Genomic DNA, 19839 nt, shown 5'->3' on the forward strand with positions numbered 1-19839 from the left:
AACATATAGATGAAATATTTTTGACTATTGTCAGAAATACTTTGCTCATAGTCGCATGTGGGACGCAGTTTAAAAGGTTTGTTAACAAAAGGAAAGCCATTGCTGTCATCATGTCATCATGTCATCATTACATGACGATAAGATGGGATAAATAGCCTCCTCCATCCACGTGCAGCCTCAGTAGGTGGTAGAGTTAATTAGTAGGTTGGTACTACAGAAAATAAACACTTCCTCCTTGCATATACCAGGAATATAGGTCAGTATATTTGACAGTCTTGCTGCGCTGTTAGTATCTGTAAAGGTTAGAGCGTGAAATCCTTTGTATGTATGTCGTCAGCTGCAGCTACATTTATTTTCTTGCAGAGTTCAAAGCCACCCTGTGGTTTGGTGCAGGGAGGAAGGATCCATAGGGAGTTGTCATGTCACTGATTAAGCAGTCTGGATTTTAAACCGTGTCACAGCTCTGCTACGCTCTCTGTGTCTATCTCTCTCTGTTTCTCATCATGTCACCATTAATAAGTCACCGACACTAAACATGCAAATATCAGTAATTGCATTAATCACTGATATCTGATGGTTATATCTTTTTGCTCACATGCTCCTGCTGGCACTCGTTGCCTTCCTGATTTTCTTCTGAGATGACTTACAGTTTTATTCAAGATTAGTACTTGACACATCATGTTTTGTAGTGTGTTTATGTTTTTCCTGAAGCCTTTTTGTTGCCACATTATTACATTATATGACATGAGCATTTCATTGCAAAAGCAGCACTGGCCAAGTTCAACAGAAATCAAACCTGGTTGTTTCCAAATTTCTCCCAAAACCCAGTCATTTAAAGCCTAAACTTGTTTTTCTGTCTATCACTGAGTTTTATAATACTTCTTGAAGTTAACCATTGCCTTTTCTAAAAAGTTCATAATGAGCATCATCAGATCCTCATCAGAAATCATTCTAACAATCAGATACAAAAACATGATATAAAAGTACACCTCCCTTCAGGAAGATAATGATGCCTGTAGGACTTTTGTGTTTTTGACCTTAAGGAAAGAGAAAGGATCATGTGACCACAGCAGATTGTTGGTGGTGATGACAGATGATCAACAGTACTGCATGTGCATTTAAGGCATATAGTAGGAGTAGTTGGTAACTTGGTTTATCTATAAGCAGTAATCTTCCAGGAGCTTCTTCAAACCATGATACACTTTGTCTTTCTGATTGTTTTGTTACTCACAAGTTTACAACATCTGTTTAGTTTTTTTCACTGTTAACATGTTTTCACTGCAATCAACAAATAGTGCCTTTCCTATTCTCCCTTTGTGTGTGCTTTATATCACTAAGTCATTGTGACTTGGTTTCAACAAGATACGTTTTAATCAGTTTACGCTCCAGTATGGAATAGCCCATGTATTTAGTAAGCTAACCATAAGCTTTTTATGGCTGCTTATGCCCTGTTTGTTTCTTTTCTTATTTTAACAACGCACACAAACACTCACAAATATACACATGATGACTGTACAGTCTGATATACACAGGATATATATAAACATGACATCTGCTTAACCTCTAGTGGAACACTGCACATTTTTCACATCATAGGATCGTCATCTGCAATCATGTCACCAATGTTTGCTGTTTATTTCTAGGTCCTTCTTGACAACAACTATTGCTTTGGCTCAGGAGGTACAGTAGCTCAGGAAGTGTTGACTGCTAATCACAGGGTTGGAGGTTCAATAAGCAGCTTCTCCTGATGTTGGGCAAGACACTGAACCCCGAATTGCTCCTGATAGTTAGACCACCACCTTGCATAGTAGCTTACTGCTGTCAGTGTCAGTGTGTGTGTATTGGTGAATGAAAGGCAAATTGCAAAGCACTTTGGTTATACATGCAGCCATTTACTTTGAATTAGGTCAAATTTATGATGTGTGAGTCAGTCATGACTCATTGATTCAGTTTTTCATTTATTGTCTTAACTCACTTCTTATCAGGACTGCATGGGTTTTTGAGCAGGGAAACATATTATTTTTGAGAATTCAATGAATATTTAATGTCAAGCTTACAGTAAAAACAACAATACACACATGTACTATATATACTGTAAATTACAATACCAATTAACTCAATCCAGCCAATTTATGGTATGAAAGTATCCCAAATTACACCTTTATATTCTGTCATTTACCAAAATCTAGTTTGTTGTAGCAAAATGATCTTGACAGATCTGTTTTTATCTCTGAATCCCAATTCTTTCAAACAGGTTTGAGTGAAGACAACCACAATAACTCATCTAAAGACACATTGCAACCCAGTCAAGGCACAGTAGGAGGCTTCCATGAGGAAAATGGACAACACAGCCACAGGCAGCTGGACTGCTGACCCTCCGTCCTCAACAGTGAAGAACTCCTGTCACCCCAATCTGAAGGTACTGTACCCCTGACAAGCCCTTTATTTGAACTGAACTGAAGCTGATAGAAACATGTGTAACAGTTTCTTAGAAGTGTGCTTAGATGCATGTGTTAACTGGCTTATTTCAAGACAGAATTTGGGTCTAACTTTCATGCACACAGATTTAGTGAAAATGTTGGCGTACTGCAAAGGTCTTTGCTAATATCACAGTGAAAATGTTGCCATTGATGATTTTCTTTTTACGTCTTCATGTTTTTTTCTACCTACATTAAATTCCATGAACCTTTGAAAGCTGATATACACACATTTCAGAACAATGTCACTCTCAGTTTCAGAAGTGATACATACAGTAGTCAAACTATATCTTTATCTACGCGTGTTCCTCAAGACTTGGAGGACATTGTTTGACCATACAAAGATCTAGTGTTGAAAGCTGCAGAGAGGGGAAGAAAACCACATAATACTGTACAATTGCACAGCCCAGGAGGGACAGTGTTCTCCACCAGTCATAAGAACATGCATGAAGGGTTTCAGCCTGAAAGGACAGAGGGTCCACATTTCTTTCATTTTCAAAGTCATCTGACTGGCCTAGAGGAGACACACAAATAACTCTCCTACAACTTGGATCACATGTGTGTAAGAAAGAGAGGCACTGAGCGCATGTGTTGGTGAATGCACCCTCTTGTGAGTGTGTTTCGTGTGTGGAGAATATGTAAAAGCTCTAGCTCAAGTCAACTCTGCTGCACTGTGATTTCTTCAGCTAAGTCATTAAAAAAAGCATTTTTTATGGATGACTAGCAGAATAAAACCGCTTTAGACATGTTTATGTTTATGTAAATCCATGAATGTTTGAACACACACTCAAAGCTTGTGTTGAGCCTGCTGCATGTTACTGGTAGGTTGAGTTAAAGACCATGCAAGGTGTTAGGTGCAGCAGCTCTTTGTGCCCTTTGGACTGGATATTTAGTCGCCTTAAAAAAAGGTCAGGATGGAGGGTCTTTACCTCTTTATTGGATTAAGAAGCACATTGGACAATAATTAAAAAGCTGCTTAGTGAAATACTTGTGCAGCTACAAGCAACAATAATAAGGAATTCCAGTCATGCTGCCTTTTTCTCCATGGGTTTTCCCTCTGTGTGTGGTAATCCTACAATGAAGGTCTCAGCGTGGTGCTTTTGATACATTCATCACATTCGTTCAGTCTATGTCGAAAAAGGGTTTTTGTCTGCCTGCAGCACACGTGTTGATAATATCCACAGCAGCACTCTGCATCTTTATTTAGTGCAGATTAGGATTGTTCTACATACTGTACATGTACTGTATTGTACCACACATGCAAATATTGTAAAATACAGGTAGTTGTCAAGCAGTTTTTGGGTTCCTTTTCCAATGCATAAACCACATGGATCATTATACCCAGTTTTTAGTGTTTCAAATAGTTAAAATGTGTTAATATTATTATTATTATTATTATTATTATACATTTGGTTATTACTACAAAGAAAAGAATGATGCTTCTCTCACAAGATTTTTGTGATTCATTGCCACAGTGTAAACTATTACACAGAATAAGCTAAAACCTTGATGTATTTTTTTTTGATACAAAAAAATGCAAAATCATATAATGAAAGTTAAACTAAAAGTGCCTCACAGAACATTAAGATGCAGCCAGATTGCAAAAAAAAAGAAAGATTAGCAATGATAACATAAATACAAAATAAATCTGGATGGATGGGTGCATGGAGATATTAAAATGGTTTAATAATGTTCCTCATTCCAAGTTGCAAAAAGTGATGAAGGTTTCTCTAAATTATGGCAGTAGGTGGCACAATGATGTTGGAATAAGGTTGCAAGATCCCCAAATCAACATTATCAATGCAGTCATATGAGAACCTCATCATGTCTCAGCATTCCTACTGAAGAATGATATCCACTTATATTCTGCGGTATGAATAGTAATTATGCACTTGACATAGATCGAAGCCCATGTTTACACAGAGATATATTAATCGACAACCCATAGTGGTTGCCATAGTTCCTCATAGAATTTCTCAGATTTACCATGATTGACAGAGGTTGGAACAAAGTCTTTCTCCATTCTGACCTGTATCTTTGTTCTCATCTCTCACTCTGAGTCCCTGTGCTAATTGAGACTACAGCTGCAGAAAAACATAGATGGAGAGAGAGAGAAAATTAAATTGTTTATTGAATTTGACAGTTGTTTGATGAAATGTCTCACCTGCTTTCTTAGGCTGTATGCACATGACAGGCATTCACACAATACAGATAGCTTAACCCATGAGCACAAAGCTTTCAAGTTCAATATTCATGTTGCTCAGGATCGACTTCTGAATAGTTTTCTCTGTTTCTTTGGGTCACCGGTATCAAAGAGCAGATATATGCAGTATCTTCCAGGGCTTAATACCTAACCTTTATTATTTAACTTATCCTTACACTTGGAGCCATGATCTAAATAAATAACACCAGTTTTCAATGGTATGTGACGCCATGACCAACTATTTACTGCATTTGATTATTTCACCCAGTTTCTATCACCAGAGCATACTGAATGACTAATAGAAATGTAGTTTTTTTAAAATAGTTGGGTATTTTAAAGTAAACATGTAAAATTAAAAAATGTACAATGTTTTAGAAAAAATGTTGCTAGTATATCTGATGAAGGCTGCAAGACCAAAACTCCAAGCCTCTGTACTTCTAATATACTAATACTAATATAACAATAATATCTCAAATTTCCACATTAAGCAGAACAAAATATGAACATTTCATTTGTTTATTTGGCTCTCATCACATATGAGATGTGATGAGCCAAATAAACAAATGAAATTTTTGTATTTTGTCCTCCTTGATGTGGCAATTTGGGATGTGATACCTTTTCATATTTTTTGGAACATGCTCTCTGGATTTTGGATTTAGCACTCCACTGAGAACCCCATTGTTGAAGTGCAACCCTCTCTTCCAAACCATGATAATAATATCATTGTGTCAAAACCAATCATATGTGAATTTAGTTTACTTGCTTTCAAATGGCATCAGAAGGATTTAAGCTGAATACTGAAACATGAGTGGCTGTCTAGAATATGCATTTATATGGTGATAGATGGTGCGTGTGTCTCTTCTGAGCCCAGGCTATTTTCCATTCCTAAGAGTGCAGGCTATGGTTACCTCTCACCTGTTTCCAATTATGCTGCATGTCGGTCGGTCTGTCAGCTCATAGTGCAGTGGATGTGTCTGTGTCCTTGTAGGATTGGCTTCTCTAATCCTTCCTTTGTTATAGACTGTCAGTGTCCACAGGTGGCTGAGCAAAAGGAGAAGGGAGCTCAAAACACCCTCTGGCCAGCACATTGCAAGCTTAGCTTTTCCACAGGTGTATCTGTAAACTACACATATGCATGCACTCACTCAGAGAAATACATGCACTAAATGACAACCTAGTGCTGAAATAAATTACTGTACTTTCTTGTTTTGTTTGTGCTTTTTTGCTTTTTTAGCTTTTTTTTTTTTTTTGCTTTCCAGTCAAACCTCTAGAGTTTGATTTGATGACTTTCCATGTTTTCTTTCAACTGTGGCTGCTTTGAGTTTGATTTGTAAAACTGGAGACAAATAGTGAGATGTTTGAACTACAGCATCTAAAACATATTAGCCTATATGAGCCTATATATATATATGATTTTGAAATACAAATAGAGAAGCACTTTGTATGTGGGTTGTGCCACCTCATTTATGCAGTTTTCTGTCTTTTCTCTCTGTATCTTTGTAGATGTTCCTTGCTGCCTTGTCCTTTGCCTACTTTTCCAAAGCTTTGTCTGGCAGCTATATGAAGAGTACAATTACACAACTAGAAAGGCGATTTGACATCCCCAGCTATATGATTGGCATCATAGATGGGAGCTTTGAAATAGGTGAGTTTTCCGGTTCCTTTCTGTCCGTGTGTCTCTCTATTTACTGGCTATTCATGCACATGTTTTGAGGCATTTAGATGCTAATGCAAGTAAGCCAAGAAAATGTCCTCAGCGTGTCAGCAGGTTCGACACTATAGCCTATGCATCCCCTTTGAGCCTAGAATAGTCACTGGTCGCATACCTAATTGACTCTTAATAAGCGGAAAATCCTTTGAAGCTACATATGAAAGCTTGAAATAGAGAGATTTTGTAATGATTTGTGTAGTTGCACAACACATGGGGACACTGAATGAAATACATGTAATATTGCGCTTGTATAACTAAAATAAATGTGAATGCACACACTGACTTTGATCACAATGTACACAGCTCTCTGATAAGGCTGGTAATGGTAGATGATATACACACAGTGGAGCTATGAGACCTACATTTCTTTGTGAAAACCCAGTGGGCAGTGAATGAGCTGCTCTGTATGGCAAGCAGGCGCAAAAACAAATGTTATAATTATATTCAAAATAATGATATAGCTTTTTTATGAAGCACCTTTCAAACAAAGTAGCACATGATTTATAGTACAATAAGAAATAAAAAAGTATTTTATATTATTTAAAATCCTAATAAATAAAATCCTAAAGATAAAGCATAAAATGACAATGAAAAAAATATGTCAAACTTTGTAGCCCATCTTAGTCTATAGTCAGGGTTATTGTCAAAATAAGGATGCCAAAGCGATGCCATATAGGAAACCAAAAGGACCAGTTTCATGATAAGTAAGATATATTTTATGAAAAAGTGTTTTTCAGTATGTCCTTGCTTAATGTAAGGCATATATGTATGGTATAGCTGTATGAATGTAAAGCCTTATTTCCCCTGTATGAATACCTCTTCTGGGTAATGGCTCTCATGCTTGTCAGCCTGCTCAGTTTAATACAGCACAGCTCACGATTGCCTCCGTGGTGTATTCCCATTCAAAGACAGATCAGAATCAGGCTTTATAAGAGATTATAGATGTCAGCAATTTTAGATGACTGATTTAGATATTTTCAGATGCCTAATAAATCGTATAGAATAAAGTCTCATTTAATGACTTTGAGTCATCTCCATGTCCTCTTCTGATCATCTTAACCCTGTAGGAAACTTGTTGGTGATTGCCTTTGTGAGTTATTTTGGTGCCAAGCTTCACCGACCCAAGATCATAGCAATTGGATGTATCTTGATGTCTTTTGGGACCTTCTTGATCGCCATGCCTCATTTCATCATTGGCCGGTAGGCAAAATGCCATGTCTGTATGCTTGTGTCGTATTTCACAAATTCCAGCCATGTTTTTATTTGATCTAAGTCTTCTAAACATAATGTAATGCCAGTATTTGTCACAATTTGTAATTTTAGTCTCTGATGTATGTTTTGTGCTTCACATTGTGAATATCTAACAATACCTGATGCTTTCTCCCTTCCCTTGTTTAACAGTCACATTGGTATTTTGTACGCAGCTATAAGATCGAAACATCAGTTAGATCTTCAGTGAATTCAACAAATAACCTCTCTCCATGTCCAACAAGCTCACCTGAGTCCTCCAGGACAGGTGACAGACCCTCTATACTACCCTCTAGAGGTAAGACCAGGAACAGAAAAATGCTCACTGTCATCTATCAAGAAAACCATTTCTCTGAATTTTGGGACCCACAGAGGACATTTTCAGACCATACAGACATTCACAATAAATGTACCGCTGTATCTGCAACATATCCTCATAACTAAACAACAGTAAAGGTCTAAAATTCAGCTGGTAAAACCAACCTATAGTTATTTTGACACCATTTGATGGCCATAGAAATGCACTCCAGAATGACCCATAGGAGCATAGTATGCCACTGTTAAAAAAATAACAATATTTTATGGTGTGGTTAAGGTGTGCTTAGGTTTAGGGAAAGATCATGGTTTGGATTAAAATGAATTCAGATACAAGATTCCAGTGAATCCCTGATGTAGTCATTTTGAGAGACAGACTTACAAGGATTTATTCGATCATAACAGGCCAAATTTGATGTTTGAATTTGATGTTTTGTCAGTCTTGTAATTATAAATTCTCAGCTCATTTGTCTTATTTCATTTTTGAAATGCAGGCTGTGAGCGAGAGTCCAGTGTTTCTATGTGGATCTACGTGTTTCTGGGAAATGTTCTGCGTGGGATTGGAGAGACTCCTGTACAACCTTTGGGAATCTCCTATATTGATGATTATGCACAGTCTGAGAATGCCGCCCTGTATATCGGTAATACATCTGACTTACTGTCTATGTTAGTGGGTCACTTTATTTTGAATCCCCCTGTTAATTATTAATATCAGAATGAAATGATGGTATATTCAGGCAACCAGGAAATAATGAATATTGTGTTATTTGAGACCACAGTGCTATTACTGAGAAAATGTATGTTGTGCTTAACATATATTGTACACCATGCACTGTGAAATATTATACATAACGCATATGAAGATAGTGTTTGCACATAATAGAGTGATACTTCACTACATGTACTCAACACATTCACCCCTCCTTTCAAGACAGAATAACTCAAGTCAGATCAGATTAATTGTCAATCCATGCTGCACAAGTACACAATAAAAAAGTTTTTCTTTGTTGTTTATCACAGGTTGTGTCCAAACCATATCAATAATTGGTCCTGTCTTTGGGTACCTGCTGGGGTCGCTGTGTGCTAAGATCTATGTTGACATTGGTTATGTGGACATGGGTGAGTGACCTCAGGAGACTAAAGCTAACTGATACACCATGTTGAACTTATTCGGTTGTTACTGTAGATTTATCATTCACTCACAATCCTCAGACATTCACTCACAAGTTAAATTTGGAAACCGGCTGTTGTACAAAACAGCGTTAAAGCTGCGCATGCAACACACCTGCCAAGAGGAACTGAATTTGAACAGGGTAAATCCTGTGATACAGTGTAATCTGACTGGGAAGCAAACACTTTGAAGCTGTTGTAAACCTCTCTGTTCAACAATACAAGTTGGAAGACGTCTCCTTAAGTTATGAAATGTTTCCTTTGAACATTTACCACAGCCCTGAAGGTTAAGTGGATGTAATGCAGGTTGAAACTGCCTTGGCATATGAAATGTTATTTAAATAAATATTCCTTGCCTTTGAAATGAATGTGCTCATAAATGAGTCCACAGACTGTGCTGATTGGATCCTTATCACTTCACAGAGACTGTGACTATTACTCCTGCTGATGCCCGTTGGGTGGGAGCGTGGTGGCTGGGCTACCTCATTGCTGGTGCTATCACTCTGATGTCAGCAGTTCCTTTCTGGTTTCTGCCCAAATCGCTGCCCATGCCAGTTGATAAACACGATACCAGCTGCACTCCAGAGCAGACCAGGTTTATCAAGGATTCCCCATCCATGGAGCACAAATTCAGACCTGAGGAGCCGGCTAATTTACATCAGATGGCCAAAGGTGTGATTACAAACACATCAAGTTACAATTTTGGGAAAATGTTAATACCTGCAATAAATATTGAGTGTTGTATGCAGTCAGTGGAACCTTTAGTAATGTAATACATTTCCCTTTTACTGCCATCACGAGATAAATAGCTAGAGTGGATTGGGCCAGTAAATAACTAAATGTATTTATTGGCCCACATTTCTGCCTGAACTGCAGAACTTCAGAATTTTTATTTCTTCTAATGAATATTAATTGTCTTCAGATTCATGTAAAACCTTTTCTGCAAGAAATCCTGTCTTGGAAAGGTTGAACCATTTTAATTATTTCTGTGGGCCTAGTTGTGAACATCATATGCTTTTTATGAATGCAATAGTAATCTGTACATTATGAAAAGTTTTTGGTAATATGTAATATGTTCAGCTTTTCCTGCTAGCCCCTGATTGGTTGACACCACACATTGAAAATCACTGGATTTGGGCAAAAAATGTTATGCCCAAGAAATGTTGCCAAATGTTGCCATATCTTTATTAGATAACATTTACCCCCTGAAGGCAGGCCAAACTTAGGAGAATCATTGGTGATAGTTTTAACCAAAGGATACTTTTTTAAACTTTTAGAAACCACTAGCTTAGTTGCTAATATCTAGCAGCTGGCTCTCTGCTACATTGTACTGTGCATGCTTTCAGCCACAGAGCTACTTAGGGTTGTAGTCTTACGCAGTGGAAATGTCACACCACACCAGTGACCCCACCCCCTCTTTTAGCTCCAGAGTGCTCTCATTTCTTTACTAAAAGTTACTCTCTGCAGCTTTATGAATTGGTTTTAAGAGGAAACTCTTTAGTTAGGAACTTTTAGTGCCACATAGGACTTCTAAGGGGAAGATAGCATACTTTGTGAATACAGACCTAAATGTGTAAAAAAGGCATAGTCATTGGCTTTAGTCAAGTCATAGTCAAGTGCTATTCATAATGTTAATTTCCCCCACACAGAATTTGTGCCCACATTGAAGAGTCTCTTTGGGAATCCTGTGTACGTCATCTACTTGTGCGTCACCATCATTCAGTTCAACTCTCTCATTGGCATGGTCACCTACAAGCCCAAATACATTGAGCAACACTATGGTCAGTCAGCATCAAAAGCCAATTTTCTCATGGGTAAGCAGACTTTATTTTATATATAATTCATAATGTTTACTCTGGGAGACTTTTGTCTGGTCATTTAATCTTTGTCGATGAGTTACAAGCTTGTTCAAAACCTGTGTTGCTTCACTGAAAGGAAAATATTTAAGAATGCAAAGTGATGTGAGCTGGATGGTCATCATAAGTCATTCATGAGCCAGCTGAATCTTTTATGTTCCAACTCCCACATCCCTCTTAAGTAAATGCAGCAGCTTCAAAATGACAACCAAGTTTACCGTAATCGTTGGACATTGTGGAATGACAGTTAGGCCTTCATTTAACATAAACACAGATTAATGAGACCTACTATTAAGTCAATCTAATGGAATTGGAGACAGTGTAATAACAGATCATTCTATCCTCAGAACTGAACAAGTGAATAGGGTGTTGGATGATGAGAAATGCATTCCCTATCCCCTCAACCATCAAAAGTCATTTTCATCTTTCATGACATGACTTCAGTTCACTTTACATGAAAAATAAATGAAACTACTTTGATATGAATGAGCGTTCTGACTTTGATCCCTTTTGGGAAGAGATGTTGCTCGTTCAAGTCGTTCCCTGATCCTCTATCCCTGTAAGAATCTGTTGTATTCTGTGGTTTGGCTAGGAATGATCAACATCCCGGCTGTGGCCCTTGGGATGTTCTCTGGAGGAGTAGTCATGAAGAAGTACAAGCTAGGTGTCATGGGAGCAGCTAAATTTGCCTTTGGGACCTCTCTGCTGGGCTATTTCCTGTCGCTCTTTTTCTTAGCCATGAGCTGTGACAATGCCAAGGTGGCAGGCATCACAGTTTCATATACTGGGTATGTAAAGCCTGCATACATTTCCCTCATATCTTAGTTTAATATGTAATATTTAGACCAAGTAGCTAAGCTTGGAGTAATGACAATTTCGCAATTAACCATTACAGCTAGCACACTTCCTTGGGTTCTCTTTGTGTTGTGTTGTATTTCTGTGTCACTATTTCATATCCCATGCACAGTAATGGTTGTGGCTTCTTATTTAATTCATTTTTCATATGAGCTGTCAATAATATATGCATTTTCTTCATGTTGTCACATGCAGAGTGGAAGGCTTGTCTTACCAGGAGCAATCCCTCTTCTCCGACTGTAATTCAGGTTGCTTGTGCTCAAGGAGGGAGTGGGATCCAGTGTGTGGAGAGAATGGGATAACCTACATGTCCCCATGCTTGGCTGGATGCACCTCCTCCACTGGCTCTGGCAGAAACACGGTCAGACATGCACCACTGCCCATTTATTGATAATATGCAGGAACACAGTATAAATTCAAGGGATGCTGACCAATCTTAATATTATGTAATATTATAGGCATAATATTATTTACATTTTTATTATTGTTGTTGTTATTACTTTATTACATTAGTATGTTTAAAATAAATTTGACTCCAGCTCTTAATGTACTCATAACAATACAAATTCACAATAGTGTACAAATAGTGCAAAGAAGTAGAGGGTGCAAGGAGCAATGAGATAAAAAAATTAAATGGTTAAAAAAAGTTACTTTACATACTGTATAATAGGCAGTTGTTTATAGTATATACACCCTTCAGTAATGAGTGAAATATATTGTACATTTGGTATTTTAGACTAAAATAAATATATTTTAAAGGAAGGATTTTGCAGCTGACCCAGTGCAGTTGAGTATGGTGAGTGGGAGACCTCTCCTCACAGTTTTGAACTTGTTGACCGCACCACAGGGCTAGCTGTTCAGGGCTAGCTGTTCAGCCTCCTGTCTGTATGCAGACTCTTCTACATCTAAGATGAAGCCAATGACTGTTGTGGAAATTTCAGGAGTCTAAGAGAAGGGTCTTCTGAGATGCAGTCATTGGTATAGAGAGAGAAGAGCAGCAGACAAGGCATGCATCCCTGAGGGGCATCAGTGCTGACTGCCTCCTCCTTGCCCTGATAAAGCGGCCTGAGGTTTGCTGTAAAGCAGGGTTTACTGTAATTGAAGGTTCAGAAAGATACAGCAATGTAAGATGTGACCGTATCAGTAAGTTCATTCAGGTCTATAGATGCAGCATCAAAAACACTGCAGTCAAAGCCGGACTGTAACTCCAGTTTTGGCTCTCTGGTTCATCTCCTCATCGGCTTCATCATTTTTAGTCTCTGTCTGTCTTGGGAGAAGATGAACCAGACAGTAATCAGAGAGTCCCAAAGCCGCTCGGAGAACTTGGCGATATGCGTCTTTTAATATTGTGAGCAGTTGTCCAGTGTGTTCTTATCTGTGATGGACACTTAATATGCTGTCTGTATTTTGTCAGTTCGTGGCTGAGGTTTGTTCAATTAAAATCTCCAAGGATAACAAGAAGGGAGTCTGGATGTTTTCACTTCATGCTGGTTATCTGTTCAGCCAGGTGTTGTAAGGCCTCACTAACACAAGCCTCAGATGGGATGTAAACACTAGCCACAATTCGCAGTTGATGAAAATAGTCTCTAGGTGGGGAGTGCATATTTTCCCTGATACTGTGACATCTGTACACCAATTTTTGTTAAATATTCAAGCTGAATTTGCCTCCCCTCCTTTTTCCTGTTAACTCCGTTACATGGACCACTCAGTGGAGTTGGAAGCCCAGCAGATGTAGAATGCGGTCAGGGACGGACTCCACAAGCCAGGTTTCACTGAAACAAATGTAATGACGGGAACATTGTTCAGAACCTCCGCTGTCGCAGCTTAACCAGTGGTCCAGCAGTCTTTCCTCACCTGCATCTCTTCCAAGCCCCACAGAGACCTGCTGCTCCTCCAAGTCAAATATCTGAAAAAGTTTCTGGATGTGTAAAGACCAGTGAAAAAGTTTGTTGAGTGAACTGTCGAATATGCAACATTTCTATTTCACCATTTCCTAGTGAATGTGATATGAAAGTGCATACTGACAACTGGGCAAATAAACAAAAACAGAAAAAAAACTAGAGAGTGCAACACTCAGGCAGCAATCAGTGACACCATCTTGATCTTAATCTTACACCTTGATACACACCTTGGTACACATTACACATCGATCTTGTTAAACTCATTTTCTTTCTTCAACCCTAACCTGATTCCTCTTTTGTCAGGTGTTTGACAATTGCAGGTGTGCAGTGATGGCTGATACCCAACTAGGCAACCTAACGGCCACACTGGGCCAGTGTCCACGCAGGGACAGCTGTGACAAAATCTTTCCATATTTTCTGGCTCTGTCTGTCCTCAGTTCCTTCATCATCTCACTTGGGGGCACACCTGGCTTTGTGCTGCTCATCAGGTGCGTCAACAGCCCTCTTGAAAAAGAGTGAAATCACTACTCATTTCACATACAGCATATTGTTAAAGCAACACATAATCTTGTAACAATTACATTTTATGCTGCTATCATAAATATGATATCATACATGTGTGTTTAACACTTGCATCTTAAAGCATGTATTAATGGAATGTTTATAGATATGTTTTCCAGTTCAAATGTATCAAATATTTGTTTTTTAACACCACAGTCTTGTTTTTATAGGTGCATCAAGCCTGAGCTGAAATCCCTTGCTCTTGGAATCCACACATTGGCCACTCGCACTCTGGGTGAGAACCATCTTTAGTGTTCTGTACGTGACTGTCTTGTTAGTTTAAATGCAGATGGATATCTCTAAAGACGTTACATTCAGCATACTATATGTTGAAGCGAGGAGAGAGGAGTGTTACCGAAAATAATGTGCATGTGGTTGTGTCATTATATCATTTTGATTGAAGCCCATCATTAAGTGTTTCTAAAAATGTAAAGCCTCATTATAATTGTCATATCATATTATATTTAATATTTTACCGTTAATGTAAATCCCTTTTTTTTAAATGATGGATGTCTCATCTTGAAGAAACCCTGTCTTTATTCTTATGCTATAATTTCTTTAAATTGTACACCAGCTGGGATACCGGCCCCGATATACTTTGGAGCTATAATTGACACAACATGCCTTAAATGGGGATACAAGATGTGTGGAGGAAGAGGAGCATGCAGAATATATAACACCTCAGCTTACAGGTAATTTCATTTTTGAAGCTTTAGTTATTTTTTGGAGTTTAGTTTATTTGAATTCAGTTCACATTTACAGTATGCCAAAGAAAACACCATGAAGTACAAGACTTATTGCCATTGTGGTCTTTGAGTTTCACTGTGAAACCTTGTATGCAATTTTCATCAGTATTAAACACCTTTTAAACCCTAGAGTTCAGTTTGTAGCAAGACTAAAAATGTGTAACCACAGAAGCGTAACTGTGAGACTGTACAAACTTCTTATATGGATGAAAAATAGAGAAACAACACAGCTATTCTTAGATACTCGCCACTACTGGGGTAGAACATACAGTAATAAGTTTGGCACAAGCGGGATGGCATTGCAAAGGCTGTATTAGCTACAACCTTTTTTCATAAGCTGCCATTTAAGAAGGACACAGTTCATGAAAGGACCTGAAGGCTAAACTAAACCTTCAGTTGCAGCAAATAATATAAATTGTCCGTAGCTTTCTTCGACAGCTGGTATTTCTGCCGCTGTGCACCTTGAAAACTAGTGTGCCTGAAAGTGTATTGCATTACTGTCAGATACTACTGTCAGACTGTCAGCATAACTTTATATATAGTATTTTTTCTTCTGTTTTAATACGTTTGAAAGGGTTTTACAAAGATATGGCAAAAGTAAATGCTACCTTGTTTTTTGATGTACTAAAACTTTATTGAAAATGTACCACAAAAGTAAAGTAGGATGAAAAAAAAAATCTTGCAGCACCCTTGGCCTGTCCTTAAGGCAAAACATTTTTTATTGCTGAGTTTACTACTACTACACAATGTTTTTGGACTTAATAGTTGTGTTGCTAATAAGCTCAAGGCTTAAAATGTGCAGAATATCAACTTCTTTCTTCATATTGAGGTCTGAGTCATCTGTGCATCAATGGTGTGGAAATGTGTGTGTTGCATATACTTGTTTCTATTACTCCAGAAGTGTTGCTTGCTTCTGTTTTTTGCAGGATAGTGTACCTGGGTCTGACACTGGGTCTGAGGACGGTCTCTTTCTTTCTGTGTATTTTGGGCTTTCCTCTACTCAAAAGACATATTAAGAAGGAGGAGAAAGCTGCCATGACCAATGGGAGTGCAGATCTGGAGTCACTGAGGAAAGAGGAGAGCAGCTCTATACACTGTGAGCAGTTTATACTGGCTTTGGATTGCAATCCTAACAGAGAGACGCGCTTGTGAGCCTCAGCACAGCCTCTCCTCTTCTGATTCTTCTGGCTCTGTGGAGCACCTCAGACATAAAGAGGAAAACACACTGTGGACATTTTTCATAGCACACAGAGTATATATTTGTACAGGATTTGTGTAGACGTACAATATCTGAAATAAGAGTCATTTTATAAACGAAATATGCTATTTCTGGATTGTATAGAAATATGTTTGTGTTTTTCATGAATGGAAGAATTTTGTAGAAAAATAAAGTAATTGCGTGGTATTTTCTATGTTAGTCTTTGTTTTTATGATTAAACTTGATAAAATCTGATTTTTTTACTGGTCTATGTAAGGTTTTACACTGCGCTTGGTGTAGGATCTGTGAACATGGCTACATCACTGAGTATGAGACAAAGTAAGTGTTTCAGCGTGTAGATAAAGTCATCTGTCAGATCAAAGCTACAGGCAACATAGGAACAGGAGCTCTGTGAAAGATTATACTGATGGCATACAGAGCACAAACTGTCACTTACTGTCTAGATGTAACAAAGCATTTCTTCAGTAAGATCACTTCATCATTAAATATCTGTCTCTTCTCTCAATCTTAGCTATGAATGTCATACATTATGAGTTTTGCAGCATTAGCTTAACAGTCATAACACACAAACAACACATCAATGAAAGGACACAATATCCGGGGTTTCATTTGTTTATTTTTCATGCTCATTTATTTATCATGGATATCATACATGTCAGTCAGGGGGGGGAAATAATAAAACAGTTTTTGTCTAGTTTAGTACTTGTCAGGTATAACCCTAACACTATACCCTCATTATTAAACGTTAGCATAATGTAGAAATAAGCATGAGCCCCTGTTCATGATACAGAGTTTAGAAAGAAGATGTTTTATTCATTGAAAACCTGTAGCCTATTAATCCCATCAATTAAAAAATACACCTCAGTTCAAACTTCAAAGAAAAATGAAGTTGTAAAAGACAAACATGGCCTCTGGTGGCTTACTGCATGTAACACACAATCCTGTTGAAATGATATTCCTGTTGGTTACTGATCCTTTTTGTCTTCAGCCCTTGGAAGATTCTGTGGAGCAAGCAAAGGATTAAAAATATAATCACTGCAGTATTAGTAGAGTCAGTGAATAGTAAGTATTTATGACTGTGTTTGTATACACAAATATACTGCATGTGTGTGTGCATTTGTGTTTCTGTGTTACCTGAAGTTGATGGTGTTCACTCAGTAGTCTGTCATATTCTTGTGCAAGCCCCTTGGCCTGTCTCCGCATGGCTTCCACTTCAGCATTAGACTTGCGTACAGCTACACACACACACACACACACAATACCGCATCTATACATTGCTTCATCTTTTTCCATTCATAATCAATCACCTTTCATAATATCACAGCTAACATTTGTATGCAAGTATTGTTTTTATGAGTATGATTACTCACCTTCCTCTGCAGCCTTCAGTTGACCTTCCAGCCTCCCAACCTCTAGCTTCAGTTGCTGGTTTTTTGCTGACAGTATTTTTTCTTCATCTAGGATAGCCTGAGAACAAATGATTCTCTTTAACAGTGGAGCTTAAATCATTTATTTTTAAAGCAGACAATATAGCATGTACAATAATGAAAAAATACAAGCACAGAGGCACAGAAGCAATACTCAAAATATGTTTCAAAACCTATATACTTTCAAATATGGACATGAGCAGACCCTAACCCTAACCCTAAAAAGACAAAATTACACTGTTGGTATACAATACAGAATGTTACAGTATGTGTTGGGGAGGAAAAGCAAGTGAATTGGCTTTATGAAACCAAAGATAAACTTTAATTCTGTTATCAGTCCATGATTAAGTCGCTACTTCTCACATGTTTCAGTTTCAGGTTGTCCTCCTGACTCCGCTTGGCTGCTTTGACAGCACTGTCCACCTGTGCCTGAAGACCTGCACTGTTCGCCAAGGTGTCAGCAACCTGGTTTAGCAGGGTGACGACTCGACGCATGATACTGTGTGTTCACAGGACAGGAAAAGAAAAAAACGGAATGGAAGAAATAGCTTAGGACAGGTCAGGCAAAGTGACCTCACAAAATGAATGGTAAAACAAAAATAGCCTAAGCAGATATGTTGTGTTGACTGTCTATGTTTCCACTAGAGCAATTTACCAAACACTCATTTTAAAGTTACTCTACATAAACTGTGGGTAGACACTGACAGCCAGAGGAAGATAGAGAAACCAGAGATGTAGAGGTTCCTCTGAGCTCTGAACAGCTTCATGTGGACGTGGTCGAACACGTTAGGGTTCACCTTAGCATCTTCCATGGGCTGAGGATCTGAGTACTTCTGCACCTCACGGACAGCATCTGAGAGTGGACAGGTTGAAACAAAACACTAATAACAGACTACTCAATATTATGAAATGTATCACTTACAGCGGACTATTGCTCACAGCAGATTGCTCACCAAGGAAAAGAACAACAAGGACTACGACCATAGTTATGAAGCATTTGTTCCAGTATGGAGATAACCAGTTCCATATTCTCCAGTTGAAAACTGAACGCCATCTACAAAGGAGGTAATAAAGAGACATGATAAACAATCAAAACAATAATCTACTCAAAAAGACTGTGGAGACACTGCTGGTGATCTGTGTGACATCTTTCAATTCTCTTCTTTACAAACACTTGGAATGTATTCAATCAGAAAATTGTCCTCTGGACAGCCAGCTGACCGTGTGTTTATTTAAATTAACTGCTACCTCTGTGCTGATATGAAAGGTATGCACAAGATGATGTTGACAGCTATCTCTGCATACAGGAAGAAAGCCACTGCTGTCCACTGGAGAGTCATCCTGACAGTGATTTCCTGTGGAGATTAACAGGTTAAAATGATCTCTATTTATAGTATGACTAACAAGCATGAAATTATATATTACAGACCTTTCCACTTGGAGACACATACTTTCATGTTTATTAATGTAAGAGATAATTACTCACTGTTCACTCACATTTTGATTTAATATTTTTCTATTATACAGCATATACTATTATACTGCCTATATTATATATATTAATATTTCTTGTATACATACTATAAAAACCTTTTGTGCACATTTAAATACAAGCAAATTCTGTAGGCCTACTAGCAGCAAGCCATCTGTAGAAGATATTCATAGCCTTTTTCTATTTATAGGCTTCCACCTATAGACGCTCCTCAGTATAGTATCGGGTGGTGTTCTAGTTGTATTTAAAAGTGGCGTGCAGTCGATCTATGCCAAGTAATATACAGAGTTGTTAGCTTACCAGAAAATGTTGTACGATATTAAGAAGTCCGGAAAAGTCCAGTCACCCGCGCTCGAGCTCGAGCTCTCGCGCACACACGACAGCTGCTGGTGAGAAGCAGAGGATCCAGTCCTAAATAAAACTCTGCTTGACTCAGCGGGCAGTCCCTTTATGGCCTCAAAGCTGATCAAAAATCTTTGCAGTGTATTACTTTCCTTACTTTCTTTATGTTCTTCTTTGGGAATCTATGTCACAGCTACTTTTTCACAAGTTTATTACTTTTTACTATTTATATTTTCCACTTCATACTCAAAATGAAACCAAGAAAAAATCCACAAGAGGGCGATATTATCTCATAATACAATATAATGCCTGCACA

The 19839-nt window shown here is 38.1% G+C and overlaps 2 protein-coding genes across 2 annotated transcripts; one reads left to right on the forward strand and one right to left on the reverse strand.

The window, feature by feature from the left end:
* Nucleotides 1-2339: 2339 nt before the first annotated feature.
* Nucleotides 2340-16195, forward strand: LOC128359202 (solute carrier organic anion transporter family member 1C1-like). The gene is made up of 14 exons (XM_053319641.1): nt 2340-2419; nt 6184-6325; nt 7459-7591; nt 7816-7937; nt 8449-8595; nt 8975-9073; nt 9548-9796; nt 10774-10938; nt 11573-11768; nt 12031-12196; nt 14040-14224; nt 14468-14532; nt 14872-14989; nt 15970-16195. Exons 2-14 carry the CDS (start codon nt 6184-6186, stop codon nt 16193-16195), a joined length of 2013 nt encoding a protein of 670 aa, XP_053175616.1. The 5' UTR covers nt 2340-2419.
* Nucleotides 16196-16865: 670 nt separating this feature from the next.
* LOC128359206 (B-cell receptor-associated protein 29-like) lies at nt 16866-19541 on the reverse strand. Its single transcript, XM_053319646.1, has 8 exons — nt 19482-19541; nt 18938-19044; nt 18643-18743; nt 18395-18542; nt 18053-18188; nt 17633-17729; nt 17397-17497; nt 16866-17263 (listed from the first exon to the last, which is right to left on the reverse strand). Exons 2-8 carry the CDS (start codon nt 19027-19029, stop codon nt 17228-17230), a joined length of 711 nt encoding a protein of 236 aa, XP_053175621.1. The 5' UTR covers nt 19030-19044; nt 19482-19541; the 3' UTR covers nt 16866-17227.
* Between the last annotated feature and the right edge of the window lie 298 nt (nt 19542-19839).

The sequence above is a fragment of the Scomber japonicus genome, chromosome 5, assembly GCF_027409825.1.
Source record: "Scomber japonicus isolate fScoJap1 chromosome 5, fScoJap1.pri, whole genome shotgun sequence".
In the NCBI taxonomy this organism is placed as follows: domain Eukaryota; kingdom Metazoa; phylum Chordata; class Actinopteri; order Scombriformes; family Scombridae; genus Scomber; species Scomber japonicus.